At 35.7% G+C, this 22,688-nt stretch overlaps 3 protein-coding genes across 7 annotated transcripts; 2 read left to right on the top strand and 1 right to left on the bottom strand.

Moving 5' to 3' along the window:
• Window positions 1-6,506: 6,506 nt before the first annotated feature.
• Window positions 6,507-10,371, top strand: LOC133293548 (scarecrow-like protein 1). Of its 5 annotated transcripts, XM_061492129.1 has the most exons (5): window positions 6,507-6,715; window positions 7,522-7,569; window positions 8,111-8,175; window positions 8,295-10,090; window positions 10,262-10,371. In XM_061492129.1, exon 4 carries the CDS (start codon window positions 8,302-8,304, stop codon window positions 10,069-10,071), a length of 1,770 nt encoding a protein of 589 aa, XP_061348113.1. In that variant the 5' UTR covers window positions 6,507-6,715; window positions 7,522-7,569; window positions 8,111-8,175; window positions 8,295-8,301; the 3' UTR covers window positions 10,072-10,090; window positions 10,262-10,371. The 5 variants fall into 5 exon arrangements, with proteins under 5 accessions (XP_061348113.1, XP_061348110.1, XP_061348111.1 ...); XM_061492126.1 differs by lacking the exon at window positions 10,262-10,371 and having other exon boundaries at window positions 8,295-10,253; XM_061492127.1 differs by lacking the exons at window positions 7,522-7,569; window positions 10,262-10,371 and having other exon boundaries at window positions 8,295-10,253.
• A 2,936-nt stretch (window positions 10,372-13,307) lies between these two features.
• Window positions 13,308-14,688, top strand: LOC133293561 (thioredoxin M-type, chloroplastic-like). Its single transcript, XM_061492153.1, has 2 exons — window positions 13,308-13,656; window positions 14,077-14,688. Exons 1-2 carry the CDS (start codon window positions 13,431-13,433, stop codon window positions 14,394-14,396), a joined length of 546 nt encoding a protein of 181 aa, XP_061348137.1. The 5' UTR covers window positions 13,308-13,430; the 3' UTR covers window positions 14,397-14,688.
• Window positions 14,689-14,784: 96 nt separating this feature from the next.
• LOC133293560 (transcriptional corepressor SEUSS-like) lies at window positions 14,785-22,349 on the bottom strand. Its single transcript, XM_061492152.1, has 10 exons — window positions 22,037-22,349; window positions 20,115-21,522; window positions 19,915-20,034; window positions 19,601-19,649; window positions 19,194-19,408; window positions 19,012-19,080; window positions 18,463-18,560; window positions 17,319-17,412; window positions 16,477-16,546; window positions 14,785-16,036 (listed from the first exon to the last, which is right to left on the bottom strand). Exons 2-10 carry the CDS (start codon window positions 21,195-21,197, stop codon window positions 15,072-15,074), a joined length of 2,763 nt encoding a protein of 920 aa, XP_061348136.1. The 5' UTR covers window positions 21,198-21,522; window positions 22,037-22,349; the 3' UTR covers window positions 14,785-15,071.
• Between the last annotated feature and the right edge of the window lie 339 nt (window positions 22,350-22,688).

Here is a 22,688-nt window from a genome sequence, read left to right as displayed (position 1 = left end):
CATCTCAGTATGTGAGATTGCCTATATGAATCTATTAAAAGATTTTTTGTTTCTTAATCTTATTTTTTTTGTTTCTATTCTTTATTTTTATTTTTTCTTTTCTATATTTACAAATTGTTTACCAACTTTTTTTGTATGGGAGAGAAGATGAAGAGAATTTTTTGGCTACTGCAAGCATCATAATGTGTTTATTGGATTTATGTAGTTTTTTTAATCTACATAGTATAGATTTGTTTGTTGGATCTGATGAAATATATGTTATTTAGTTTGAGCATTATATTTTTGAATGTGACTTAAATGCAGATTGTGATGAATTTTGTTGTGATTCATGGTTCTGTTTGGACGTTGACATTGTGATTTTTGTTTTAGCAACAAAATTTGAGTATTTTGTGAAGATGATTCATGATTCTGTTTAGGGAAGTTAAAAATTAACAGGTTAATGGGCCAAGCCAGGTCATTTATTTTTTTATAAACAGGTCAAGCCAGACAAACAGTTAGACTCGTACTAAACTCGGGTCAGGCTAAATTGAAATTTTTTTGCAGAGGCTTGGACTTTTCGAGACAAAGCTCGGCCCAGCCCAGTCCATTTCACCCCTAGTTCTACTCTACTCATATCATGTTATATATATTTTTTTAAATTTTGCATTAACTATCTAATAAATTTATATAAATATTTTAATTATGTGATTCTGTTGGATTTTGAGTATCTAAATTTCGTCTTATGTTACAGTAAATTTATATGAAATTAATGTTTTTTGTGTTATACAAGATAATTTTATTTTCTACATATAAATAAAAGGATGTAAAGTCCAGAGCGAGAAAAAAATACATGGACCTCACACACACTTTTATGTGTATGTAAATAAAATTATCTTACATGGACCTCACACAAACTTTTATGTGTATGTAACTTTACTCATAATTATTTACCCCCTTTCCAAAATTTTGAATCATTTATCCCCCTGACTTAAGATTTTTTTATCATTTAGCCCCCTAAGTGAGAGGGATAAATGATAAAAAAATTTAAGTTAGGGGGATAAGTGATAAAAAAAAAATCTAAACAAGGGTGTAAATGATTCTAAAAATTTGTGAGGGGGGTAAATGATACTGTCAAGATCCCCAGTAATCCATGAGTGAGAATCAATGTTTGCTTCGTTTGGTTCAGGAAAACCAAAAATTTCCCCACTTTTCACGGTTGCCTAGCCATTGTCTTTGGCGTGTAAAATTGCAGCAAAGTTATTCTGCGATTTGACCAAAGTTAACGTGGTATTGTGAGAAGCATAGCGGAATGGCAAAAAGTGGTGCAATTTTATGACAAAACTATCTCGTCCAATTTTGTGAGAGTTATGGAGACGTTAGAAATGTTGAAGAAACACTCGATGGGGACAACGTTTTGTAACGTTGGGAAAAAATTAAATAAAGGTTATTCTGGTCATTAATACTAATTTTTCCATCAATATTTTACTTTCAACAAAATATGGACTCTTATAATTTAACTTAATTTCGCCAGCAATATTTTGGTCAACCAAACAATTTTTTTTAAACTTCCCTACCAAATTTACTTTCCTATCATTTTCTAGTAATTACATTTACATGGTTAAAAAAATTTTCTTCTGAACCAAACGTAACCTTAGAGTTGGACGCGGGCTAACCCGTTCGCCTGAAATTGTAATTTATTTTTTTTGAGTTTCAAGACTTAAAACTTATATTCGTATATGTAGAGAGAGAAAGCACGAGAGGCAACCTAATTTCCGTGTGTTTTCATTTTGGAGACGACTTTTATTTAATAAGGCTAAGGTTTTGATAGGCTACTTTTTTTGTATACAAAGGAATTAAACTAAACTATATCTGTCTAATTACACAGGGCCAATCAACGCCCCTGAAATCATTCTCCAAGACCCCAAGACAACCTTGAGGAGGATTATCCAGCAAAACAGTCTCCATATTCAAAGAATGAGAATACCCAGCAAGCCAGTCAGCAACTCCATTGCCCTCTCTGAATGTGTGGACAAAGTATACCTGCCAATCACAATCTCTCATATGGTTGATCTTTTTCACCAGGCCTGCATGAGGGTGGCTTGATTCACATCCAATCCTGATCATGTCCAAAGCCACTTGGGAGTCACCTTCAATGATCACCTTCCTATACCCAATATTCCAAGCAGTTTGCAACCCCAGTAAAATACCCCATAGCTCTGCTTTGACAGAGCTTCCTGCTCCCAGGTTCCTAGCAAATCCTATAAACCAGTGCCCAGAGTCATCCCTTAAAACTCCTCCACACCCACTCTGTCTATTTCCTCCCAAAGCAGACCCATCCGTGTTGATTTTAATCCAACCAACTGACGGAGGGGCCCACTGAACAAGGGTTTCCACTCTATGTCCAATCTGCAATCCAGTAGCTCTATACAATTTCCTTGCATCCAAAAAATTTAGCAAGAAAATACGTATAGATCAAGCTAAATCCTCTATTCTAAGGTTTGTATTTTCAATAACAAAACTGTTTCTATCTCTCCAGATAAACCAGCATATGATGCCGAACAAAGTACTGCCCTCTAGACCTCCCAAAAGGCTGAGTTTAGGGGACAGATTGGACACTAACCAGGATTGAAGAGGCATGCTATTAAAAGCTTCCTATTTCTCCCTACTGATAAATTTTCTCCATATTTGTTGAGACCAGTGGCACTCCCTCATGACATGAAGGCAGCTTTCAAGACAAGAATTACATCTAAGACAAGTGTTTGAGTCAGATATGTGTCTTTGATACCTCCTTTGGTTAGTTAGCAGGTTTTCTCCAAGCAACAGCCAAAGGAACGTCTTGACTCTAGCAGGTCCTTCCCACTTCCAAACTGAATTCCAATGGGGTTGATCCTGGGGAGGATCTTCACTGCATAGGCTATTAAAAGCTATTTTAAAGGAGAATTTGCCATCATGGGATTGCTCCCAAATCACCTGATCTTCACCATCATTCGGTTGAGGAGGGAAAGTACCTGCAATACAATTCAAAGCTTCTTGGGTTAGATAATCACCGAACTCCTGCCATCTCCATTCTCCAAACTGATCTACCATTTGTGCTATCACAGCAAATTGGCCTTCAAGTGGTATGGCCTAGATTGTGTGGTCCTTTAGAGGGCCAATTGATAGCCATTTATCATTCCAAAAAGAGCTGTCAACTCCATTCCCTATCAAAATCCTTGACCCTTCGTAAATTTTGGGCCATACCCTAGATAATCCAAGCCATAAATTAGAACATCCACTTTTCTTCTTGATCATAGGCATCAAGCCATCCTCCACTTTATACTTATTTTTCAATGACGCCTCTGTTTTGATAGGCTGCTTTGGTATTAACCTCTGCTAAAATTCTCTATGACACCTTTGTTTTCTAAAATGGAAAGATGTTCTAAATACATTATTGAAATATATCTCAATGCCATCAGCACTAAACCCCTATAACTAAATCCAACCCACCTCTAATCAGCAATTGTCTTTCCTTCCTCCCCTTTCCTCAAACACATTATATTATGAGAAAAATGTTTATCCTTTTAAATGACACAACTTATATTATTTCACTCTCAGAAAGAGGTGGGACCCACATCTTTATTTTTTTGTCAACTCTCTCTCCTCCTTTATCTATCTCTTTCTCTCTCTTAAAATAATATAACTTTACATTCTTTAAAATGACACACATTTTTCCCTTATATGATATACAAACACAAAGAGAATAAGTTAACAACAAGGTCTAGTTTTCTGATTCACCCTATATAAAAATAAAAAAATTAACCTAACTGCAGGTTTGATTGATCCCCCTTGTATGCCCATGGATTTTCTTTATGTATGTATGCCTAGCTTATGGCAACTCCACACTTGAGCCCAAATAAGATGGATCCAATCCAATTAATTGAATGAGTATTTAGCCAGTCATATTTGTCTTGAACTGTTCATTTGGTACTATTCAAACCTTATTTTTATAATTAAAAGGGACTTGTCTACAGAATACTAGTTGTGTATTGAAAATCTAATAGATAAAATCAAAGGGTAAGTAGAGAGTATAATAATGATCTAGAGACGAAGGAGATAATCATGTAGGTAAATGCAGCTCAAACTGTAAACAACTTCAAATAAAAGAAAATCCTTTTAATAAATAAGTTATCACTAATTTGCTTATCGTGCAATCCAACTCCCCTGATTTGTTCCATTTGGATAAGATGGGACCAGATGATTAGGACTTCATATTTAGAAATAAAGCTAGTGGATATTAATCCTTGGATGCTTCATGCAATTTCAACTGCATAATGACTCCCATTGTTCCTAAGATTGATGACCCATTAGATTCATTTCACACAAGAGGTCACAAAACCATTGGATACACTTTCCTCCTCCACTAGCTAACTAGATTTACACAAAGAGCCGTTTGTATGTGATTTTTACTTTTAAGATTTTTTTTAACTAGACTATATGTTTAGTTTTTTTAAAATAAAACTATTAAAAAGTAATTTTAATATCTTTTCAAAAAAATTTAAACAAAAAAAGTCTAACAAATAATATTATAAAAATATTGTTTTATAGGGAAAAAGAATTCTCATGTTATAGGAGATTTCTTTCTCCTACTAGAGATACATCTAGGGGTGATAAACGAGTCAGGGGCCTTTGGCTCGGCTCGTGAAGGCCTGAGCTTACATGCCTAATATTGGTTGTTGGAACCAAGCTTGGACTTGTATAAAAGCTCGTTTAGTAAAAAAGCCTCAGGCTTTAATTCAAAAGCTCGGTCTTGGAGCCTCTCAGGCTGGCCTAGTATATTAATTTTTATTTTTATTTATATTTTTTATACTATTTATAATAGCCCTCTCTCTCCTCTCAATTCATTTCACCCTTATTTTATTAGTTAAACAGACTTTTTGAATGATTTTGTTCTATATTATGCTGTTTGGATATTCATTGAATTTATGAATATTTATGGAATTACTAGTGTTGTTGATTGTATATTCTGTTTGGATAAATTTTTGTTATCTTATTCTTTTCTAACTGGCTAACAGGCTAAATCAGGCTTTTATTTTTTGTAAATAAAATAGGCCACAAACCGATAATTATATTCGTAACAGGTAACAAGCTTGGTAAGGCCGACACATTTAAACACAAGCTTAGCCTTTTAAGACCAAAGCTCGGCTCGGCTCGGCCCGTTAACATCCCTAGATACATCAAAATATGTGCAACAACTTTTTTTGTTTTTGTTTTTTAAATCGAGGTGAGACCCATCATATATTGTATATATAGTTAAAAAAAAAAAAATTCTTACATAGAAAAGAGGAAAGGGAGGAAAGAGGGACCCTTAAACTTATCATAACTCAATGATAAATAAGTTAGCAATGAAAATTTTTTATATAAAAATCTTTAAGCAATTTGGTACTCGAAAGGACATTTCACTTTCATCTTTGTTGAAATGTTGTTTGTGTGCCTTTCACCCGCATGCCACCTGAAGATCTCACGCGTACACAGAACAGAAAATCTTCCACCACTGCCTAACCAACATTTGAGTTTGTAGCAAGTAAAGTCCGATCTACGAAAGTTAGAAAAACTCTTCAAAACTTTGACTTTCTTAAAAATAAAAAATAAAGAATTGGCTATTAGAAAATTACAATACTTATCGTTATTCCTATTCCGTACTCCACGCTCACAAAAAGAACAGTGATCATACCATGATGTAAGATCTTACGTCACTTAGCACTGTAAAATTCCGCGTTCCATTTTCAGATATAAATTATCATCGTACTCTGACCGTGTTTTAATGAAGCAAGTCCCACGATATTTTGTATGAGAAGGCTCAATTACGAAATTACCCCCCTCACATGCCTCTCAACAGTGTAGGAATTTTGTTTGCCGTTTGCACCTTTGGGTACATCAACATACGATGTTTGTAGTTTGTATAATAAACATTGGAAACAGACGAAAGAAACAAAGGGAACAAGGTAAAAAGAAAAAACAATATTGTGGTGAATGCTACGAAGTTTCGTTAATTTTTGGATGGAAGTCATTGGTGTGTTTTCCACTTGTTTACCAAGAGACTCGGAGTTTTGTCATTTTGTTTTTAACAAATGGGTCTCTATGGAATATTAATCTGTTCATGTTGTTTTAGTTGGGTTGCTGAAATTCCTCTTAACTGACTTGTTTATTTTTTTTAGAATGGATCTTCTCACGTGAAAAAGTGAGTAATTATGTGATCATGTTATTTGATCGCAGTCACTCATTAATGATGAAATAAGAGAGAAAAAAATGTATAATTTTTAAGTGAATAATTAAGATCAAATAACATGATCACCTGACTATTTTTTCACGTGAGAGGATTCATTCTCATTTTTTTTTTCTTCAATCATTAAGAGTTTTAAAGTCTGGTTTATTCCTTTCTATATCTAGTTATCTACATTTAACTTGACTCTATATGTCGGTTCTCAAAGTTCCCTCTTGCTAATATTGGCTTTTGTCTTATTTTGTTGCTTTTGAACCAAACTGAACTTCCAATCCAACGAATTTTTTTATATAGAAAACAATCATCAAGTGGTGGTATTGCCTTTTGGCTTGGCTATATCTCTATGCCATTTGTCAAAAACCTATGCTAACCTTTCTTCTCCCTGTAGAGACAACTCTGAGGTTCATCTTCATCTGCCTTTGTATACAAATGACAGGGTAGGAAGACTCTCTTCTTCTTGATTTCTACTTCCACCAGGTACACTTCTTCTCTGTGGTAATTGATCTTTAATTTCTACCTCCAGAATCTAGATGATCTGCTTTAAATTCTGTAACTTGGATCCTTTCTTCTAATAAGAGGTACTTAGTAATCTGTTGCAGTCTTAGGAATTGATTGTCAATCAGCGGCAGATGATACATATTATAGTATTATGCTTGTAAATGCAAAAAGTAAAGATTGGATTAAATAAGGCGCTTTAGTTTCTCCTCTTCCTTGCTGTTTGTTAAAATTCAATGTTCTAAGGAAGTTTTTGATTTTTTCTTGTATAGGTCTTTGCTCCCAAAGGGTTTTTGTTTAGCCTTTTCTGTTACTATCGCTTCATCTGTCTACTCATTGTTTTGACTTATAAAAAAAATGCTGTTTCTTCATAGTAGATATTGTTGTCCGGAGATTCTCCATTTCTCCTAGCTATAGACAAAACAAAGACAAAGATGCTTCATTTCAATGTTCTTAATCTTTAACATCTTAATTTGTATCCACGGCAGGTGCTTCATTTCAATGTTCTTTCTGGCTAGAGTTAGTATGTATTCTCAGGGCTTTTGATTTGCAACGTTATAAGATTTCTTCATTTTCTAGTTTGGCGGATAAGGTGTAAAGATTTTAGTTGGATGTCTGAATAATCATAGATAAATTTTGATTTTGATTTTTTTTTTTCCGAGCACAATTTGATTTCAAGAATGCATTTTGTTATGTGGATTGGATTCTAGTATCTGCAGACAGAAGCTCATATTCAAAATGGATGTATAGCACACCATTCTTTTTTAATATTTATTTTGCTCCTCCAGATAAGGCGAGGTGACTATGTAAGGAATAACGGTCTTTGCTACGCTAAGGTGGAACTTTACCTGCCATTTGAACTCATGTTTGACTGAATCTAATAAATAAGTTTTTAAGTTTGAAATTCATTCTCTTGGTTGGCAAAGTGAGAACATAGATAGTACTTGAATAATTTCAACCATAGTGGGTCTTCTAAGCATGCAGTAACATCAAATTCTGTTTCTATTGAAGACCATTAGTTCATTTTTTGGATTGGATAGATACTTGCACAAATTATGTGAGAGATGGCCATAATCTAGTTGTAGTGTGACTAGGGTGTTATCCAATGACTTGCACAGGAGTATGTGCGAGTATATGAGTGTAAGTTTGTGAAAGTATCAATACTTTTTTTACATAGAAACTTTGGTGAATTGAAACATGATGAATTATCAACGAGCTTATTCATAATGATTTAACTTTGTTTATCTGTTACTGAGGCCACTAAACTCATAACTGTGTCTAGTATGTTTTGTCATATTTATATACATTAATTTTTCTAATTGAAAGGTTCTCCTAAATTAGTTTTCTTCTCGTTTTGTTTCTCCCATCGTGGCAAAGTCATCCTAGAAGGTTTAACAGGATTTCATCAGTGAGCGACTCTGCCTGGTTTACTATTTCTCAAGGTGGGATAGGGAAATAAAGATTGGTAGTTGTAATTTATTGCAGACTTTATAACATTTTTCTGGCTAATATAAGTGATGTTTTCGATACAATCTGAAATTCTGTGTGTACTGAATAACAGGTGAACCATGTCATTAGTTAGGACTGCTGAGGTAGCTCCTACATCGTATAAAAATACCAAGCTCTACTCATTAAAGGGAACCGATGCTAGACCTGACTTGTCCTCCCAAATGTTTGGTTCTGATAAGCATAGAACCGTGTACATGACAGATACTTACTCCAGTGAGAGTTATGAGAAGTACTTCCATGACTCACAAACAGAAGAACTGATAGAACCATCTAGTTCCGGCATCTCTGGAAGTTCAATTCACCCTGAGGGTGCATCTTCTTACCAGCTCAGAGCTAGTTCAGGAGCTAGTATGGTTGCTAATGACCCATTTGATACATCTTTCATGTCTACGAGGCACCATGATGTCTATGAGTCCAACTATGGATCAGATTTGTTGGAAAATGGAAGCCTGGACTCATTTGAGGATGATGGTCTAATGAGATTAAAACTACAAGCATTGGAGAGGGCATTGCTTAATGATAGTGATGGTGAGGAGGAGGAAGAAGACATATTTGGAACTGCTCAAAGCATGGAAATTGATCCTGACATAGCTGAGTGGGCTGATCCCGTTCAGAATATGCTGCTCTATGACTCACCAAAGGAGTATTCATCTTCAGATTCCATTATTAGCAGTATCAGCAGCAGCAAAGAAATATCACATATTTCTCGGACCCCCAAGCAACTGCTTTATGAATGTGCTATTGCACTTTCAGAAGGAAATGAAGAGGAAGCCTTATCTATGATAAACAATCTCCGGAAAATGGTCTCAATTCAAGGAGATCCATACCAAAGAATTGCAGCATATATGGTGGAGGGACTTGCAGCTCGCTTGGCTGAATCTGGCAAAAGCATTTATAAAGCTCTGAAATGCAAGGAACCTCCTTCTTCAGACCGTCTAGCAGCCATGCAGATACTATTTGAGGTTTGCCCATGTTTTAAATTTGGATTTATTGCTGCTAACAATGCAATTTCAGAGGCAGTTAAAGATGACATGAAGGTTCATATAATAGATTTTGACATCAATCAAGGAAGTCAATACATAAATCTAATTCAAATACTTGCTTCAAGGTCAAGTAAGCCACCCCATGTTAGATTAACTGGGGTTGATGATCCTGAGTCTGTGCAGAGATCAGTTGGAGGCTTAAAGATCATAGGACTAAGACTTGAAAAACTTGCAGAAGTACTCGGGATGCCATTCGAGTTTCGAGCAGTAGCATCAAGGGTTTCAGTTGTCACCCCATCAATGCTCAATTGTCTTCCTGGAGAAGCACTTGTGGTGAACTTTGCATTCCAGCTTCATCACATGCCTGATGAGAGTGTTTCAACAGTAAATGAAAGAGACCAACTTCTTCGCTTGGTGAAGAGCCTGAAACCAAAGCTTGTAACAGTTGTGGAGCAAGATGTAAACACTAACACCACCCCCTTCTTACCGAGATTTATTGAAGCCTACAAATACTACTCTGCTGTGTTTGAGTCTCTTGATGTTACCCTTCCAAGAGAAAGCCAGGACAGGATGAATGTTGAAAGACAATGCTTAGCGAGGGACATTGTGAATATTGTTGCATGTGAAGGCGAGGATAGGATAGAACGGTATGAATTTGCAGGAAAATGGAGAGCAAGGATGACAATGGCTGGCTTCACTACATCTCCAATGAGCACAAATGTGGCTGATGAAATCCGAAAACTCATAAAGATGTACTGCGACAGGTACAAGATAAAGGAGGAAATGGGTGCTCTTCATTTTGGTTGGGAAGACAAAAACTTGATTGTTGCTTCAGCATGGAGGTGACCAAGATAATTCATGTTAGGTGAGACTCATTATGGTATTGATAATGTAGTTTTTGCTTGCTTGTTTAGTTTGTAGACTTATTTTGTCATTCGTATTGTAGTGTTTGCTTGTTTCTTCAGATGTATGCTAACGTACAATCTTAAGCTTTTAACGAACTTACATTTTATTTAACTGCTTAACGTGGCTGCAGGACAAGGAAGCATAAAACAGCTATGCTTAGGCTTTCCATGCCATGATTCCTTGTTAGCAACATTATTTCCATCTACTCTTTCCCATAGTTCAATTGCATTGGTGATTTGGTGTGACTCGTTTTATGTAATAAAAAGAAAAGAATTTATGACTTGTACCCTGATTTAACAACAACAAAAAAAAAAAAACAGCATGAGCCAACAAGCACCCAAGTCCTTGATTTTCCTGTTTCACAACACAAACCCAGTCAGAACCTAATTAATTCAAATTTCATATAGAAATCCGATGAACGTACATTTAAGTCTCGAAGTTAAATTAGCTTCTGGTGTGTCTCGTCAGTTTAATTTATTTGGTTGTAAATTTTGAGTATTGAACACTCCCTTATGAAATATTCTTTTCTCGTTTGCCTTTTTTCTCGCCCTCCTTGGCCCCTTAATGCCAAAGCATCACAATGGTACACATACAGCTTAAAATGCAATTGCAAAAGCCTACAATTGTTTATCTGTGTCAGGGTGTGTTCATGCGTGTTTTGTGTGTTAGCAATGTAGCAGTTTTGCATTTCAAGGAAAATATAATTTAATCTATTGAGAACGATATAACTAATTCAAAGGGTATCAAGTTTAGGAAAAAAAGCATTTAATGAAGATAAAGAAGCTAATTTCTAAACACAAAAGGTTGTGGTGGCATTCTGCGAAAGAACAATGGTTCGTGTTTAGCAGGAAAGATAACGAACTTTACAGGCAAATGTGGTCGGGAGAAATAATTATAGAAATTACTGCATTTCTTGTTACTGGCGAAATCATCTTTTCATTGACAGGTTGCATCCTATCTCTTTTTTTTTCTTTTCTTTACTCAGCACACAAATTGAACCTTACAGAACAAAAAAATAAATCGATTTTTGTTTATTTTTGTTAAAAGCTATTTCTATCTGATCCCGGAACAGAGATTGAAAAAAAAAAAAAAAAAATCTCAGAAGGTTATTATACACACCTACAAATGCAGACAACTTCAGTTTCATCCATGAGTGGGGTTCCAATGTGACAACGAAAGCGAAACAAGTGCAGCACATGCAATGTTTCTTTTCAAGAATCAAAGCGGTTGTACCAGGAACACCACAAGAGTGAGTGGCACAAGCATAATATGAAGCGCAAGGCCACGCAACTCCCACCCACCCCTTGCTGAGGAAGAGTGCACGTCAGACATGGAATTCAGGGACTCAAGAATCAGCGTTTTTGAGATCTTACTCAAGTCTTTATGTGCATAATACTTAGGCCAATTTTGTAGGGAAAGTCTGAGTCATTTTAACAATATTCATGGAAATCCAGAGAAATTGCCTCAAGCATTCTGCATTACAAATTACAAACATCTATATAGACTTCAGTTTTTTTTAAGCCTGGCAGTATAGTAGAAAAAAAATTAAGATCTACAATTATTTTTCAATAAATTCTGTATTCCTATTTATTTATTTATTGAGTAAGGTTATACTTACAACTTTTTTTTACAACCTCTTGCAACCATATCTTAACACCGTTGATTTCTGCTAATCAACGGTTATGATTTTCGCAAATTAAACTCATTAATTAATTATTAATTCACAATAAATGATAACCGTTGATTGACGCAAATCAACAGTATTAATATATGGTTGTAAGAGGTTGTAAAAAAAATTATAAGTATAACCTTCCTCTTAATTTTTTTATACAATGATAAAAATTGAAAATATAATCTAATATAAATTACTCAAAACCATCACCACCATTCCATTTCCTATTTTACAATCTCTTTGGGGAGCTTGTTTGTTGTGGTCCCGGAGCAACAGTTCTTTTTCTAAATATAGAAAGAAAAAAGGATGGAGGGAGAATTTGGGAAAAAAATGGTATAAATGAGATAAAATTTTACCCCTTTTGAAAAATGATCATCAAACAGTAAAATGGGCCTGGATCATAATAAAAAAAATCCCTCTATAGAGGCTGTTTGGTGGTGGAATTTTCCTAGAAATTCTGGGAAAATGGGGTGGGGCAAATTTGTTTCCAACGTTTGACATGAGGAAACTGAAAATAATCTTAGGAAATTTTTTTTCTCATTATTCCATTTTACACATAATATTCTCAAATGAAAATATCATCTGATACATGATATTTTTATTTTTTCATAATATCAATAGAATTAACTCAATATTTCTGGAAAAAATTTAAGCCTACCAAACACTTTTTTCGTAACTTACCAAAAAAAAAAAAATTACACCATATTCCCAAAAAGAAAATTCGATAAAAATTCTACCCGGCGCCTCCTAAGTAACGATTCAATAATAGCCCATAATTCTCTGTGGGCTTTATTTGATCTCATGCGAGCCGCATGTGAAAAGAAAAAAAAGGAGAATTGACCCTTGAATTGGGCCTGAAATGGACCAGTTGAAATACCTGATGTCCGATGCAGAACGACTTGCATTCCTGCGTTTCCATTGATAACAACATGATCTAATGGGTGTTGCACATCTAATCTAGATAATTGATTTTGGTGAAGTTTGACTCAAACAATTATTTTAAAAATATGTTACTAATTTTCAATTTTATTTGCATTTCTTTCAGTTAAATAACTGACATTTCTACCAATATTGTAATATAATTTTGATGATAGAAGAAAATATTGTAATTGTCTTCAATTAGATGTGTGAAATGTAACTAATTTGAATCCTCTAAAAAATGTGACATGCTATAATATTATCCGACAACTTAAATAGGTGAAATGTTAAGAGTTGATACTTGATAAGCTAAAAGTATTAACAAAAAGAATATGCGAATAAGAAAACTCTAGTCAATTATCTACATTTATGATATCTTGTAGAATAAAAAAATAAAAATAAAAAGTACGTAAAGAATAACCTCTTACTACTCTAGTGTACATCACCGTTTCTGGTTCTGAGAATTTTGGATGATTTATATTTCTTAGTGGGATAAAAGTTGAGAGTTTCGAAAACATAAATGACATCCACATGAATTTGAGCCTTCTTATATCCTCACAATCTTGGAATAATATCCACTTAACAGATATACCTACAGAATCAAACCAAATAAGTTGAAAGCAGCACACACAGGATCTTATCCACAAGTCCAGAAAGCCTGGGGTGCATTTTCCACACCCTCTTGTGGAAGGAATTACACAAAAGCAGCATGGCCCTAGAGAGCTGTATACGAGTAACCACAGTAGGCACAACCAGACCCCAATGCCTTTCTCCAATCTTTTCAACTTCAAGGGAAAAGCTTGTTTTCCCAACTCACACAGGATTCAAGAAATCCATGCAAAACTCAACAAGATCATACCCATCTCTCTACACAACCGGTGGTGCCTACAGAAAATCCCGTTTTATTTGCAATGCTCGTGAAGCAGTAAATGAAGGTAAATAATTCCCCACCACTTTGCTTGTTACCTTTTATTTCTTATTTCCTACAAAGAAACGTTCCTAATAGTCCAGTATCAAAAACTGCATTAGAACATGTTTCGTGGCTGGACTTACACCACCCGGTGCTTTACGAATAGAGCCAAAACAAGTTAAAACTTCACATTCACTCAGGAATGTCATTGTAGCACTTGATTTCGTGTACAAATTTTTGCAGCCAAGTATTTGCTTGAATTAGTTAGCAGATTGATTTTTTCAATATCACCTCGAAATTGATGTATATGTTTGCTTGCATCATATCATGGCTTGTACAGAATTCTGAATTTAGGTAACAGTTCTAACCATATTTGCTTTAAGTGACTTAGCCCTCTATGTTGTGTCCTGTCACATGAAATAATACATATGCTCAAATTTGGCAGTTCAAGTAGTGACTGACTCGAGCTGGAATGACCTTGTCATTGCAAGTGAAACCCCTGTGCTGGTAGATTTTTGGGCACCATGGTGTGGTCCATGCAGGATGATAGCACCTATTATTGATGAGTTAGCGAAAGAATATGCTGGAAAAATTGCATGCTACAAGCTTAACACGGATGATTGTCCAACTATAGCAACACAGTATGGCATCAGAAGCATACCAACAGTTCTATTCTTCAAGAATGGAGAGAAAAAAGAAAGCGTTATTGGTGCAGTTCCCAAATCTACTTTGACCGCAACGGTGGAAAAATATGTCGATATATGAAATGAGAAAAATGATAAATAAGGTCATGCATTATTACAGTGCCAAAAATGAAAGGACTGGAATGGGAGAAATGAGAATAGTGACATTGCCAATTTTCATTTTCTTCCATTCTTTTCCATGCCCAATAAGGCAAGTGGTAGTATTTTTAAGTTAAAGACCGTCTTTCCATCAATGATTTCAACACTTCAAATAATGCTTCGTAGTTCGCACCCTTCTTTTTTCAATTTGTAAAGGTTGCATTGGATAAACAGACAGACTTCATTCAATGTTTGAATGTGGATTACTTCCGTCAGTAGTGGAACTTCAAATTTATCTTCGCTTAAGATAATATCTTTTAACTATTCTCTCCAACCAGATGCTTTTTGTTACTCAAAACTCGTCCCCTTCCTCGGGTGGCGTTTATAAGGATGAGTTTGTGAAAGCTCATGAAGATATAAAAAGTAAAATAAAAAGTTACACTTGAATTCACAAAAAAAATCAGCCCCATCAGCCACACAACCAGCCAACAAATTTTCATTTCTTAAATATATAAAATCATATATTCGCAGATTGGCCTACTCCCTATCACTACTCAATTGCGTTATGCCATCATTTGGGGGCAGAAGGCAATTCTACCATTTCTCATGCTGCACAAGCAGCTGTCAAGAACCACATTCATACCATCTAAAAAGGCTCTCATGGAGAAGGTTTCCAATCAAATTGAAGATTATTAAAACCATTTACTGCTCCTAGCCCACTAAGTAACTGGTTTGACAAATCCTGTTGATGATTCATAGCTTGATCCCGAGCAATAGATGCCATTCCTCCCCTTCCATTCATAACTGAATTATTTACCATAGCAGACCTGATTCCATTAGGCATAGTGGATTGCCCAAGACCCATTGTGCCATAGCTACCAACACCAACACCAGAATTACTGTTAGGTGTGCCATTGCCCACCAGGCCATTTCCATTGTTGAGCCCTGTATTGGCATTCACTGGCAGAATACCATTTACATTCTTCACCTCATTTCCAAGGGAACCAACACCTACCATTCCACCTGTGCCATTAATCTGGGATGATATCATCATCTCATGTATGATTTTCTGGACTGAGCTCTGAGCATCACTAGGATCAGCTTCACCAGAAAGAGATGCCTGCTGTTGTTGCAAGGAAATATTAGCTGGTGAGTTTGCTGTACTTATGTGATTGGTCGACATTAAGGCAGGGTGAGATGTTTGCGGGGGGTTGTTACACGAGGATGGTGTTGGTGATTGAAAAGGGGATGAATTTGGCTGGGCTGGTGGCACGGTACTGGAGGAACCTGGGGATGGAATCTGAACAGAACTACCTCCATATGGACTGCTTGCATTGTTTATTGAACTTTGTTGTCTAGAATTCATAGAGTGCTGATGGAGAAGTCCAACAATAGTACTTGTGGTGGTTGATGTGGATGCTGAGTTGACAGAGTTATTTACACTAACCATACCATTGCTACTAGAGGCAATTTGCATGGCAGCAGCTTGAGCTGAGTTTTGATCACCATTTGAGTTATGACCCACCATTTGCTGTTGTTGCTGCTGTAATTGATCTTCATGTTGTGCTTGACTACGAAGTCCAGATGAACCGCTTGTTCTCCGAGGGAATTTGACCAAGCTCTCTGAGAGAAGGCCCAAAAAAAACAAAAAGAAACATTCCATTATCCCTATCATCACAATCAAACAACTGGCAATAATTATTAATATAAGAAAAAAACTTCATAACCAAAAAAAAAAAAAAAAAAAAAAAAAAACATTTCCACCTAGTTATCTCAAGGACCTAAACTTTCCTCTGGTTAAGTGATATGACATTATAGAAATAAAGTGAAGAGAGTTAGAACTCATGTTCCCAACTAGGTACAGGGATAAAAAAGAGAGATCACAGCAAAACCGGTTGCCCATGTAAACAATGTCATGTACAACAAAATTGATTCCATACTTGACACAAAAAGCACAAAATGGAAAACTTTGGTTTCTCAAAGACGTACAGTCAACTTTCAGCAGCCTCTTGACCTCAAACTCACGAATGAGGAATCAACCATTACACTAATTATTAACTTACCCATAGGACCAGTCCCTGTTTCTCTGCTGTAATCTATCAAGTCTTTCATACTATTTACCACTTCTGATATCTGCAACATAAACAAGTAAGAAACAATAAACCAAAGTTTGTCATGTTGACTTGGCATATCCTCAGTAGAGATCAATGGAAATTATCCTCTGCCCGAACTCATAATTTTTCTGATTAATTTAACATTAATTCTTTTGTTAATACAGTATTTGTGGGGGCGGGAGAGGGATTTTGTTTTCTCTTTTTAGTCAAATGCCAAGAATTCCTGATTTATTTAGCCCTCGATAACTACTCTCCCAAAAAAATACAGAAGACAATTTCTTTACCAAAATATAAAATCATCACCAAAACATCAGCCAGCAATTACTGGGTACCAAGTCCTCTCTTGGGAGAAGAGTCTAATACAAACATTGATTCAAGAAAACATAATATAAACTGAAACTAGAATAATTGCTACACTTAGCAGTCACATTGAGAGAAACAAAACCAAGTAAGGATTTCAAAACAACCAAGGGCCAATGGGGTGTTCTGTTCACAAATTTCCCAATATTGCATTTAAACATGAAGGAGACACAGTAGTTCCGCAAAAAGAAACCAAGTGCTATTTGAAACATTAAATGGAAATACAAAAATATTTTCCCATAAATATATAGATTAAATATTAGAATATATGTGTGTGTGTGTACATGAAGGGGACACAGTAGTTCCGCAAAAAGAAACCAAGTGCTATTTGAAACATTAAATGGAAATACAAAAATATTTTCCCATAAATATATAGATTAAATATTAGAGTGTGTGTGTGTGTAAGCAATGTCTTAAGAATGGAACATTACTTGTAGGCAGCGCACATATCTCTTCGTATATCCTAAATCATTAACTAATGGAACTTCTAAAGCTTTAGCCAACTGACGGGCTGATGAAACAAACCTGGAAAAGAAGAATATAAAATTATTAAAAGAAAATCAAAAACTTATTATAAAAAGCAATCCTAATTAAGTTAGACCAAAAAGAGATCAAGAGAAAGGACTTAGTCAACCTAAACTGCAAGCACAACCAACAAGAAACAGCATCCAGAAATAGGAAATGGCTGTATCGAGCATGTAACATATTCCAGAATGTCATAAGATTCACATGCAAAGGCACCACTTCTAACAGCAGCAAGACCAGAACCCATTACTTCCATAATAACCCAGGGAAAAAAGTTCATTGGGAAAAAAACAAAATCAAAATATACAAATCTATATTTCCAAGAAACGGGTCAGCCAGCCAAGTTAAACACTAAATAATCTATATCAAGTGATTCTAGATATAGCATTTTGACATTACAAGGATAAGAAAAATTTGTGCACCATATGTTAATCAGGAGTGCAAGTCAAGAACCAGTACACTGCAGCATCTTTCATTATATTATAATAAGAAACCACTATGAAGAGACCAGTAAACAAGGTTTAATTTATACAAGAGGATCGATCACCAAAAAGAAGGGCTAAAAAGAGAATATAACAAATTGCAGACTACAGTGTACTAGAGGAGATAAGCATGGTGAAACGTTCACATGAAATCCCTGCTCAAAAGGAAATAAGCCATGGCACGTACCAAGGTCTTGGAATAAGAAAGTTACAAGACAATTAACATACATAATATTCAAATTTTAAAGAAGGCTAGCATCACGAAGAATTTCATCAGGTTAGGCTGTAAAATACATCAAAACTAGATAATTAAAATGGCTCAAAGGGCAAGAAATTAACATAAAGAATAAGGATTTAATGTTATCGCTCCCAAAACGACGTCGTTTTGAGTTGAAAAATTAAAAAATTATAATGAAAAAGACTATTATAACCCTGAAATAAGTAATAATTACAAAAATACCTTGATTTCCGCCTTAAAACGACGTCGCTTTTGAGCTTAATGTAGATAAGTTATCTACATTGACTGTAGAAAAAGCGACCCAAAGAATAAATGGCAAAATGGACTTACATATTGCAATTATTTTGTAACTCTGGAACAGATATATTGGGCGTTGCATTTTGAGTAACAGCCTGATATTTTTGAGCAGCCGCTCCAAGCTGACTAACCTGTATATAATAATAATAAAGTAAAAATAAGAATAAATAACCATTATGTATAATAAATAACTAAATGTATAGCCAAACATTACTATGTTAAAACCTCTACAAGATAACACCAGCATTGCAAAAGGCATTCTGAGCAAAATAATAATAATTATAATCATAATAACTAACTAGCAACAGAAACAGGAATTCATAGATCTGTGGCAAATATCTTATCAAATAACAATCTCAAAACTCACAACAGACCTACAGTCACATGAAAAAAAAAACTAATTCTAACTATCAACAGAAAATGTTACCTATTGTTACCGGGTATGTTGTAAGCATCTGGTACAAGATAGGAATATATGGGTTTATTAATCAACCAGCCAGGTATCATGTCAATTTAAATAAACAGAGAATCTATCCCTTATATTACAAAGGTTTCTCATAATGCAACTACTTAATCAGCTACCTGAGGTATTAACAATCTTCTGGGGATGAGCTCTTCATGGCGCCGAGCACAAAATTCCCAAGAGCATATCTGCAAAGAAATAATAAGCAAAGGAATGTCAATTAAACTTTTTAGAGAAAGTCAAGAATGATAGTAACATAAGCATTTTCCGGTTAAATTTAAGTTATTATTTCTAACAAGACCTTCAGATCTGGAGAGAAAACTATTCGGAGTTGACCATCACGAACAACACGAAGTTGCTCAAAAACACTTTCTTGTATTGCTTTTGCATAATCTAGAACAATCTGGCCAGAGGAATTATGATATTCGCGGGGCATGTCAACATAAAGTAGCTCTTCCAAAGTACCACTTTCATACTTTATCTTGAAAAGCCTGGGAAGAACCTCAACAGTTGCCTCTGAAAACACACAAAAAACTTAACCATTCAGAAAGAGGATAGGGCGTCAAAATAACAGCTACAAACAACCCATATTTCTTACATATATTTGACAAAAGGTAAATATGCCAACATTCAAACAGTGAAGAAGCAAACAGACTGAACAAGGAAATGCAGAAAAAATGACCCAAAAATAAAAGGAAAAAAACTTACCAAACCCGCGGCCAGGTTTGCGATTACATATTTCGCAGTGCCATACATCCTGAAAATAGTTAAAGAATCCATCTTTTAGCTTAAACTAATGCTTAACATACATGAAACTACTGTAGCTGGCACCTTGAATCCCATAAAATATTCATGGCAACATTTAAGGTAATAGTTACTTGAGTCCTGAGACATAACAATACCACAATCACAACAACAAAATCAAGATGCAAATAACTGACCATTCAATAATAAAGTTATGAACTTAGATAAGGTTATCCAGGAATTAGAATAAGTTTATAAGGATTTATGTAACAACAGACCTGAGGGAAAACTCCATTTGTTTGTCTGCCACTTCCATACATAGAAACACACCACTTCTTCTTGGCATTGGGAGCATAATACTCAGCAACAAACTTCCTCCAGAACTCAATATTGTTATCCTGCATTAAATCAAAGTGTATATACCTCTTAATAAGACATTTACACACAGAAAAATGTCAATATATAGATTAATTCTTACATCAGGTCTATGTTGTTGCTGATACATGTAATGTGTCAACCGCCTAGCGCACATCCCAGGTTCATATACAGATTTCACAGGAGACCTTATAGACATATTCTGCTGTTGAAATTGCTGTGGTAGTTGAGACCGTTGTTGAGGCATTGCCTTCAAGAGTTGTTGCTGCTGGTGTTGTTGTTGTAATTGCAAAAGCCTGTGATGGTGCAAAAGATTGATCTGAGCAGCAGCAGCCTGAGAGGATTGCTTTGACAAGTGGAACAACTGCTGCTGATGTTGCTGTTGTTGCTGCTGTTGTTGTTGCTGCTGCAAAAATAATGGTTGATCAGAATGCTGCGGCTCCATTTTAACTGGTGCCAGAGTTCTCATTGTTTGAATTTGTTGTGGTTCCAATTTCACTGGAGCAAGATTCCTCAATGATTGCAACTGCTGTTGCTGTTGCTGTTGCTGCTGCTGTCCAAGTTGATCGTTGTTTACCTGGGGCTCCAACTTTACTGATCCCATAGCACCTATCCCTCCTCGAATCGATTGAAAATGCTGCTGTTGTTGCTGCTGTGTATTCAGAGGAGCAGAGAACTGTTGCAATGACTGCTGACTGTGTTGGAAATTTTGAGGTTCAAGCTGTTGGGAATGCTGTTGATCTGGCAACAACTGATTACTAGAAGGGTTTGAAAATTGTTGACCCTGACCTTGACCAGAGGAACCAGCATTCACCATATTAGATTGTACAAATGTGGATGAAGAATTACTGAAGTTCATTCCATTACCAACACCGGAGAGTGGATCTGTTTCAGCTCCGGTATCAACCCCTCCACGCTGGCTACTCCCTGGACCGGAGAGCCCAGGATTTGGAACTCCATTTGGGAAAGATTGATTCAGTAAGGAAGTTACATTGTACATATTTCCTAGAATGTTCATGTTGTTGAACTGAGTACGCGGAGACAAAAGTGATGGGAAAGATGTCTGCGAAGGCACAGGACCCGGACCCCCTTGAGCTCCTAGCATTCCTGAATTTGATCTCAATAGAGAGGGTGAAACAGACTGGGCACCACCAATGGGAGTGGGCGGCCCCGGAGGCCCCATCATTCAATATTACAGTCTTCAAGAAATCACCTAAGCAGAACAACTAAGTTATATAAAACATGGTTTCAACAAACTACAATTACACAACAGCTTGTGAGAAACTGGGCATAACGGTCAACCCAGATAGTATTTCAACCCAAAGTCCAAGGCCAAAGGCTTTAGAGTCTTCCCTGTGATCCAACAACAGAAGCACGTGGTGTTGATTTTTACCAAACACAAGCCATAGACCAAAGAAAACCAAAACCAAGAAACAATCTTTGATTCTGAACATTACAATTGAGCTATCTCCCTTATATGAGCAACCTTCAAATGGCTTTCGCATGAATCTCTGTACAACACATGACTCCTCAGATCCAACCCACCAACCAGTGCACACAATAATAAACCAATAATCCAATAATTATAAAAACATCCACCACATTCCAATCAACATAAGTATCACACTAATCACCAAAGCCTTAAAAAAATTATTTAAAAAAAAAAATCAGCTTTAATCAAATTAAGGCACACATATCACAAAAGAGTGAATAAAACCCCAAACTAACAATCCAAGCTATCACTTCAAAATTACCATTTTTTTAAACAATTCTAAGCTCAATTGAAAGGGGTGAAAAAAAAAAGTATTGAAAGGCCTAAGACAGAAACTTTATCAAAGTATAAAACACAGTGGGGACAAAAGTAGCAGCTGATATGCATCGATCGAGCCGTAGCTGAAGCAAATCAACGACCAAGAACTATAAATGAGGTGAATGGGGTGCGGTAATTGAGGGAAACAGAGACAGAAACAGAGGCAAAAGGGTCAAACTTCAAAAAGAGTAGCGTCAAGACTTGTCATGACTCACCGGGAGTTCAAAATTGAGAAATTGAAGAATAATATAATCTGGGAACTGATCACAGAATTGATAACGAACAAAAAGTTTGGAACTTTCCACTTGGGGTTCTGAATTTGATTCCAGTATACATGAGCTGAGGTTGCCTAGGGTTTTCTCAGTGTAAGAGCACCATAATCTTCAATCTATGCATCTCAATAAAACGCACAGTTGCTGTTTGCTTCTTGCTGCGTGTTTTAGAGAGAGAAAGTAGAGAGAGAGAGAGAGAGAGTCATTGCGGACGTCAAGATAGTATTCGACTAGATTGAATTTTCTTCCTTCTTTCTTTTTCCTTCTATTTTCTGTCTGACAAAAAAAAATTGAAGTCAAAGCCCATTCTTCTTCTCTCTGTTGCGCCTCTCCTATGCACATGCACCATGTCCATGATGATCCATCATGATAATGATGATATGGCAAGGATATTTTCCTATGTCGTTGTCACGATCGGTTCACCAGATTTCAAGTTGAACTGATCTAGTTCTTATAACACTGTTCTTACTATCCCACACTTCAAATATTAAATTCAGGGTTATTTTTTCTGTAACTATTGTAGATAAGTTATTTGTAGACTGCCCTAATACAATGTCGTTTTGAGACAGAAATCATGGTATTTTTGTAATTTTAA

The sequence above is a fragment of the Gastrolobium bilobum genome, unplaced genomic scaffold (genome assembly GCF_033153095.1).
Source record: "Gastrolobium bilobum isolate Gb01-03AN ecotype WA unplaced genomic scaffold, APGP_CSIRO_Gbil_v1 utg1090, whole genome shotgun sequence".
In the NCBI taxonomy this organism is placed as follows: Eukaryota; Viridiplantae; Streptophyta; class Magnoliopsida; order Fabales; family Fabaceae; genus Gastrolobium; species Gastrolobium bilobum.
Note: the sequence above shows the minus strand (reverse complement) of the source record. Positions and strands in the feature narration are given on the sequence as shown.

Bases quoted from the DNA above. Each gene is read 5' to 3' on its own strand.
- LOC133293548 (XM_061492129.1), top strand. From the start codon at position 8,302: ATGTCATTAGTTAGGACTGCTGAGGTAGCTCCTACATCGTATAAAAAT.
- LOC133293561 (XM_061492153.1), top strand. From the start codon at position 13,431: ATGGCCCTAGAGAGCTGTATACGAGTAACCACAGTAGGCACAACCAGA. The intron at 13,657-14,076 runs GTAAATAATTCC...CAAATTTGGCAG, and splicing joins TCGTGAAGCAGTAAATGAAG to TTCAAGTAGTGACTGACTCG.
- LOC133293560 (XM_061492152.1), bottom strand. From the start codon at position 21,197: ATGATGGGGCCTCCGGGGCCGCCCACTCCCATTGGTGGTGCCCAGTCT. The intron at 20,035-20,114 runs GTAAGAATTAAT...GATTTAATGCAG, and splicing joins AGCAACAACATAGACCTGAT to GATAACAATATTGAGTTCTG. The intron at 19,650-19,914 runs GTCTGTTGTTAC...AACTATTTTCAG, and splicing joins CAAATGGAGTTTTCCCTCAG to GATGTATGGCACTGCGAAAT.